General features: G+C 43.2%; 1 protein-coding gene across 1 annotated transcript; it reads right to left on the bottom strand.

Moving 5' to 3' along the window:
- Positions 1–2,658: 2,658 nt before the first annotated feature.
- LOC102382679 (protocadherin alpha-C1) lies at positions 2,659–5,796 on the bottom strand. The gene is made up of 2 exons (XM_006035427.2): positions 3,283–5,796; positions 2,659–2,802 (listed from the first exon to the last, which is right to left on the bottom strand). Exons 1-2 carry the CDS (start codon positions 5,713–5,715, stop codon positions 2,659–2,661), a joined length of 2,577 nt encoding a protein of 858 aa, XP_006035489.2. The 5' UTR covers positions 5,716–5,796.
- Positions 5,797–8,031: the final 2,235 nt, after the last annotated feature.

Genomic DNA, 8,031 nt, shown 5'->3' with positions numbered 1-8,031 from the left:
CAGGAATGCTCTGGGTTTAAATTAAAACACCATTTTGTTTTGTGTGTTGTTTTTTAGTTTGTTTGGTTTTTTTAACATTTACAAGCAGCCATGGTGAACATGTCCCAGAATTAAACTATTCTAGAAGAAGGTTGGAGATATGATGAGGGAAATAATGGGCTCATTTGATGCATAAGGTTAACATGGGCTTAACACCCAAAGAACAATAGTTAGTGCCCTCCCCCACACTTATTAGAGGGCACTACTGGGTAGACATCATCTGAGTTTGGGGGACAACTAAGAAGAAAACAGGGATGGGTTTAAAATGAGTGCATTAAGCAGGTGGAGGACACCGAGCAGAACAAACCAGACAGTGCCCACTGGCCCTCGAACAAATCCAAGGAGCCAGTGGATGCTGCCCAGTGAAACTCTGCCTGGAGACATGAATGGATCAGGGACAAGAAAATGGCCCACAGTCCCCCCAGGCTCCTCCAGCCAGAGCTTCTTTCCTGGTCAGGTAGATCACTAGTTTGGCTAGGGCCAGGAGAAGATTAAGAAATGATGGGATACCAACTGTCAGATAACCCCTTCATGTTCTCAGTGAACCCTCTTGAAAACTCTGCAAAACTAAGATGCATAAGGTATTGATCACTCATCATCTAATGGCAGCCAGAATTACAATTGAAAAAGCCTGGAAGAGATATGATGCCCCTAAAATCACTGACTGTTTTTTTTTTAAGTTTGGGAAGTTTTAGTAACAGAAAAGTTCCCTTATTAAGTCACTGTTATACAGGAAAGAAGGAAAAAAAGTTGCTTACTTGGAAATTTTTGGATTTTGCTTAAAAAAAAAAAAAAAAAAAGGAAAGTTTCCCGCCTCCAAACCAGAAAGTTTTAGAAATGTTTTTGAATACTGAAAGATAGTGCAAGGTCTATGAGCTACCACTTAAGAACAAATTTGGAATAAATTTAAAATTTAAAAGGAAAGATAAGTAGAAGATTGTGATATTTGTATTGTGCAGAGTTCTAGGGAAAAGAGGGGGTGAATTATTATATAGAGATGAACAAACATAAAACTTCAACATTGACAGAAACTTAAAGGAACTGTTAGAGACTGAAAGGAAGAGAAGAAAAAAACATAAGACTCCTGTAAAACATTGACTTGGGTTAAGGAAGCACTATTTATAGAAAATAAATATTTGTCTTTATGCATATTTTATGGGAAATGATATATCTTTAAATTTTACATCTATTATTTGAACAGTTGAATTCATTACTAAATAAAGCTAAAAAAACTGATAAAAGGAAATGGTTTATCAGCCATGCATTATTAAAGTGTGGGGCTAATTATCAGGGGCAATTATCAAATGCAGTTATTGAGCCAAGGTTCAAGACGGAACTGTGCATTTATGTAACTAATACAAATATCCTGAGTTATCATAATTAATTACAACTGTTCTTCAGCTGCCAGTAACATCTCATGATTCAAAGCTTAAATCAATCTCTAATTATTATAAATGAGAATAGAGCCTAATGTGGAGAGCAGATTACCCTGCATCTGTTTACTGGAGGTTCTTACACTTTTGCTTAATGCATCTGATACAAGCCCCTCCCAGAAACAGGACATGATACTAGATGGATTTTTGGTCTGCCCAAGAATAATGATTCCTATGTTTCTAGAAGGGACTAATACTTATTACATCTAATGTGGATGTCCAAGGTGAAGCCCCTTCAAGTATTTAATTTTCAGAAATTGGGTAAACATAAACTGAAAATTTAGCTATTTAAAATTGTTATAGACATCTACAATTTGAGCAATTTAAAAGTTCTTGTTCCTTTTGAAAGTCTTTAATATAAAAATAAAACCTGGCATTTTATCTTTCCTTTAGGGTGATTGCCACTTTATTCTTAACAGGCACACTCTTGGGCTATAAATCTAGTCAAAGTAATTAAAGCACTTACCCCTGCATGCAGCTCGGATTAAAACTGGCTCATTCGTTACAAACAGTGGCAAGCTGACCAGGTTGGTACTGTATATTGTGTATTGTGGCATTGTGTATTTCAGAAGTTCTACCACTCAGAAGGTCACAAAGTTCCCTACACACCAAACACAAGACTCACTACACACCTAGAAGAGAGTATCATGATCACAATTTTATAAATAGAAAAACTGAAACGTGAAGTATTGACCCAACCTCACTCAAATCAGTGACATCAGGGAATGCAACCCAGATTTCTTAACTAATCCTATGAAATCATCATAACAAGAGCCTTCCTTCCGAAAAGGAAGTCATTAGCTGAAAAGACTTGAAAACTTTTTAGTTTTACAAATTCGTTTGGTTGTTTTAAAAGATCTAACTTCATTTCAAACGGAATATTTTGTACCGATTTCTGAAGGACTTCAGGAAACTGAGGACTATTAGGATCCTTTGAAAATGTTATTCTTAGGACTTAAATACCACCTTTCCACAGCAAATTCTCTTCTCACACTTTTCCCTTTCCCAAAGGCAAAACCTCAAGAAGTAGAAAACTTTATAATTGATGAAGCAGATTTGTTGTTCTCGTGACCTTTGTCACTTGGCACTTTTACACGTGCTCCGGGGTTGTGGGGTGGGGCAGCGCCTTGATTAGAGCGATTCTAATTAAAACGGGGCTGCCTCTGGTGTATTAGCGCCCGCGGGCTTAAAAGCGGCGGCGGGGCGCCTGAACGAAAGCTCCTTTGTCGCGCTTTACTGCAAGTGCGGCGCCACCGTTTGGAAGCCCGCGGTCGCTGCTACACCAGACCCAGGAGGCAGGTGGCCATTGCCGCTGGGGCGATCGCTCCGACTGCCGGGAATTCCAGCGCGTCTGGGCAGCCTCCACCCTGCGTACACGCAGGTGCACAGGCGTGTATAGGTATTTGAACTCGCTAGCCAATTTATATTTCACTCATTTCATTTTGTCTTTTCTTGTGGCTTCCTATGTAGTGTAATGGCGCTGTGGCAACATTTTCTTTTCGTCTCGCACAGTAAGTTGTAGTTACTGAGCACCCCTCTCCCCCGTTTAGATATGGCAGATCATTCCAGTGTTCCTGGGGGATGTGTCTCTTTCGCTTTCGGTTCTTGGGGGGGAAGGGGGGAAATAAGCGATTGGAGATTTTGTTCGTGTTGCCATAATGCTACCCTCTACCTTGTAGGTAAATAAATAAATATATTGACTTCACACTGGCATAAGATCAATGCTATTACCATCAACTATAAAAATGACAAATGAAGGAGTCTGGGCACCCGTGGGGCACATAGAACTACTGAAACGAAAACTACTTACCAACAAAATAGCGTTAAAGTGATCGCTTTTCACCTTCTGTATCTGAATACAGGATGCTGGCACTTGTAATCCTGCACCACTGGGGATATTTCTGGCGTCTCCATTCAGCAATAAATTGTTATTGCTAGGCCCAATGCCCACAGACGCCCTGTACAAGTAGGTGTGGGTAAGCTTGCCCACCCCTGAGACCTCCACCACCTCTGAAGGGAAGTGAGAGCTCGGAAGCATGCGCACATTGTAGCGGTACTTCTCGTATTTCTCATCCTCGGGGCAGCACCCTGAGCAACAGCAGCTGCGGTGGTGAGTAGTTCTGCAATGGAGGAGCCTCATGAGGACAAGGAAGAAGATAAACCCAAGGAACACAAAGGAGATGCAGGCGAGAGAGATGATGAGGTAAAGGTTTAAAGTGGTGAGCTGTCCTCGTGCTTCCAGCCCGTCGTCGAAGTCCGGCAGAGCTTGGGGTAGAGAGTCCGCGAGCAGGATGCCCAAAGCTATGGTGGAGGAGAGCGATGGTTCGCCATGGTCCTTCACCAGGATGACCACTTTGTGCTTGATGGAGTCCGTGGACCTCATGGACCGGGCCGTGCGGAGTTCTCCCGTGTTGGCCAAAATCCGAAACAAGCCGGAGTTCGAGGGCTGCAAGAGGTGGTAGGACAGCCAGGCGTTATGCCCGCTGTCCGCGTCGTCCGCCACCACTTTAGTCACCAGGTAATCGGCATCGGCTAACCTGGGGACTATTTCCACAGCGACTGACCCGTTCCTGGCCGCAGGATACAGAATGACGGGGATGTTATCGTTTTGATCAGCGATGAGAACATTCACAGTTAAGGCCGTACTCAGTGCTGGAGATCCGTGATCTTTGGCTTCCACCTGGAAATGAAAACTCCTGAGCTGTTCAAAGTCAAAAGTGCTTTTTGCATAGATGTTTCCGTTCTCCGAATTAACCGCAAAAAAGCTGGACAAAGCGCCGCCTTCAAAACCCATGTCCCTGAGTGTATAAGAAATCCGGCCGTTTTGCCCCACATCGGGATCAGACGCTGATACCTGGTACAGGGACGCCCCAGGAAGGTTATTTTCTGTCACAGAGATGTCGCATGCTGAGCTGGCAAACTTGGGAGGGTTGTCGTTCACGTCCGAGATCTGCACCCACAGTGTCCTCCGAGTGGCCAGGGGAGGGGACCCAAGGTCCATAGCAGTGACAGTGATGTTATACTCACTGACCCGTTCTCGATCCAGAGACCCATCCGTGACCAAACTATAGTAATTGTCGAAAGATGATTTTAGGTGAAAGGGAATGTTAGCAGGGATCTCACAGGTTACCTTCCCGTTCTCTCCAGGGTCTTTATCCATAACACTCAAAAGAGCTATCACAGTTCCGGACAAAGCATCCTCAGGGATGGGACTGGAAAGAGACGTGATTGTTATCTCGGGGGCATTGTTGTTCACATCAGTGATTTCCACCAGCAACTTAGCTGTGCTGGACATTCCGAACGCTCCTTTATCCCTGGCCTCAATGAACATCTCTAGAAGGGGTCTCCGAACATCTAAAATGCCATTCACTTTTATCTCCCCAGTTTGGGGATCGATTAGAAACATTCTCTGTAGATCAGCAGAAGTGCTATTGCTAAATGAGTACCTGATTTCTCCATTTTGACCTTCATCTAAGTCAGTGGCATGCACTTTGGTTACCAACGTGCCGCTGAGGGAGTTCTCCAAGATACTTGCCCTGTAGACTGACTGTTCAAACGCTGGAGCGTTGTCATTGGTATCGAGAACTGTCACAATGACTTCTGCATCACCGGACCTCTCGGGAGTCCCACCATCTTTGGCTATAATTACGAGTTTGTGGATGGCTTGTTGTTCCCTGTCTAAGGTTTTTTCCAGTACCAGTTCAGGATACTTACTCCCGTCCCCGCGTGTTTGCATTTCCAGACGGAAATGTTCATTAGGACTCAGAGTATAGATCTGGACACTGTTGGTGCCTTCATCAAGATCTTGGGCATTAGGGAGTGTAAATCGAGCCCCGGGTGATAAAAACTCGGCCACATTTAAGCGATATTCATTTAAAGGGAAGTTGGGGGAGTTGTCATTTATGTCCAACACTTTAAATTCCATTTTATACAGCTCTAGAGGGTTTTCTAGAACAAGTTCGTAATTCAGAAAACAGGTCGTTTTTAATTCACAAACCTGCTCTCTGTCTATGGGCTCATTAACGGACAAAGCCCCCGTGCTTACATCTATATTAAAATATTGCTTACTTGAACTGGTGATCATGCGAAATTTCCTGGATGAAAGTGTAGCTGCATCTATTCCTAAATCCTTTGCTATATTCCCAACAGATACACCACGTTCCGTTTCTTCGGAGATGGAGTATTCTATTTGCCCATCCACGGAGTAGGAAATAAGGCAGAACACCATTAGATAGACCCGCATTCTTCCTTCCCTTGGCTCAGCTCCCTGCAGACCGTTTCAACAGTACCATAATCCAATATTTCAGCAAATAGCTGACGTCACCCCACCTCTGAAAACTGGTAAAATAGTAAGAAAGAAAGCTTAAAAAAACGAAAAACAACAATACATTTTTGCTAAAATGTGGGGAAAGAGCATATATTCTTTCTCGTTCTCCCTGAAATCATCACCGAGTTATCGTCTGCTGAGCCAGCCACTGCCAGGTCTTTTATTGCAGCTGCCTTCGCTATACGTGATCATGTGGATGGGGAAAAGCTCCAATTACTCTTGGGTACCTTAGTGGTGGACAGTGCCACCTAGAGACTTAACGGCTAACTGTAAGCCATCCAGGAAAGTACAGTTTGTACAACAGCACTGGATTAAAGAAAAATGTAGAAAGTGTTACAAAATTAGCCGATCTTCATTTTTAAATGTCTTAAGGGAAACCTTTTGAACGTGTGCGAACTATTTCCGGAGGCTGACTATGTTCCCATAAATGAAACGGTCAGGGAAGATATGGAAATTCTTCCTGCCCGAGATCTTGCCTGTCGCTTAAAGGTCTGTCAAAGCAAAACCAGCATTAGCAAGGGAAAACGCCCAAGCCGCGCTGCCAGTTCATCTGTGGATAGAAGTGAGGCGTACACGAGAAGCCACAGGCTTTTTAAAGCAGAGCTCTGACCAGCTCACCCGTGGCACAATATTCTTCAGGTTCTGAAGCCATTTGAAGAACGGGAAGGTCAGTTTCGACTTCATGTTGCTCATTTCTTTTTCCTTTTCTGTTGATTGTGTGCTCTAGGTATATTAACCCCGAGGTTTGGGGTGAAAGGAAAGTGATCAGCTCACTGACTGTTTAATCATGTGGCCACCTAAACCATTAAAAAGCTCCCATTGATTTTCGTGGACGCAGGATTATGCGCTGAGCTAGATAAAGCCTATTTGGGTGAGCTGCTTCATCTGGTTAAGAGCAGGAGTCTGTGCCACACTATATGCTTACTGAAGGTACAATAAATCTCAGAGAACTGGCGCTATGCCCTGCTAAAAGGAAGAGTGATTCAGACAGTTTCGCTGGTGGAGCCAATTTCCTACACCACAAGCGCTGCTGAAGTGACCTGCCCACGTGCTCCTGAGGATGCCAGTCATGTTGTGAAGCCAGAGAGATAAAGCGGCTTCAAGATCACAGAGCAGGGTTTTCCTGCTCCCCCTTGTCTGAATATCCTGCTATCCCATTGAATTGCTGCAACATGTTTTCAGACCCGAACCCTTCCACAAACCATCCGGCTTTCCCTCACTTAGCATATTAACGGGAACATTTCTTTGGTTTGGGAGTTAACATGGACAAACTACAAATTTTGGGTCCAGTGGCTCTATCTTGATATGTTTAACAAGGGTGACCTAGGGGACCTCTTGCAGCCATGAACAGTTTGAGAATTGCTGGAAGTTAGATGATGAGCCCATTACTCACTCTGTTCATCCATTAGTCCCAGCACTAGCTCACCTCTGCCATGTTAATAGGACTACTATTAGCTGCTCAGCCCAGTCAGATTGTGATGAGGTCACAATCTGATACTTAATGATGGAAAGCAAAAAATGTTCCTTTATTTCAAATGAAGGCAGCAACAATATAACTAAAGCAATTTAAACAGAAAGCAGCATTAAAGATGGCATTGAAAGCAAATATCTCTTTCATTGCACAACAGAAACAAAAACTGATTATCAAAAATAAAAATGATATTTCAGCCAAAAACTGACTCTGTCCTGATAGTTGCATTCAACTAATGGGAGAGAGAGTATTATTTATTTGGTCTTCTGCAGGTGAGTTTTCAAATAAGACATATTCAAGTTCCCCTGCTAATGCTGCATTCACATTTCACTTGGTCCTGTGCCCTGAAGGATGCAACATAATGAACCTACAACCACAGATATCAGAGACAACTTTACTTCTTCCCCTACAGGAAACCAGCTGGTGTGTAATATTTTTGAAAGGATGAAACAAACTCTTTGTGGTCACTGGAATCTATATCCTAGACAACAGTTTCTCCTATACAAAACCAGTTCTAAGAGTGGTGCTTTGCTTCAGAAATAACTAAAAATCCATCAAACCACAAGGGAAATGAAGCCAGGCTGATAAGTAGAGCCTGAAAATGGCTGATCTAGTCTGATTTCCTTTCACTTGCCTTAAATCCAAAAGGAACCCAGTCAGTGAAGAACAAGCCAGCAGAGACTATGGCTGAGACAACAGGTTCACCATTACCACTATTTTCTCACTTTGTTTCCCTGAGAAGTCCAGCTGTTTTGTCTACT

Source organism: Alligator sinensis, unplaced genomic scaffold (genome assembly GCF_000455745.1).
Source record: "Alligator sinensis unplaced genomic scaffold, ASM45574v1 scaffold1205_1, whole genome shotgun sequence".
NCBI lineage: Eukaryota > Metazoa > Chordata > Crocodylia > Alligatoridae > Alligator > Alligator sinensis.
This window is presented reverse-complemented; position numbering and strand designations above follow the sequence as displayed.

Coding starts and splice junctions, on each gene's coding strand:
- LOC102382679 (XM_006035427.2), bottom strand. CDS start 5,715: ATGCGGGTCTATCTAATGGTGTTCTGCCTTATTTCCTACTCCGTGGAT. Junction 2,803..3,282: donor ACTTTAACGCTATTTTGTTG/GTAAGTAGTTTT, acceptor AATTCCCGGCAG/TCGGAGCGATCGCCCCAGCG.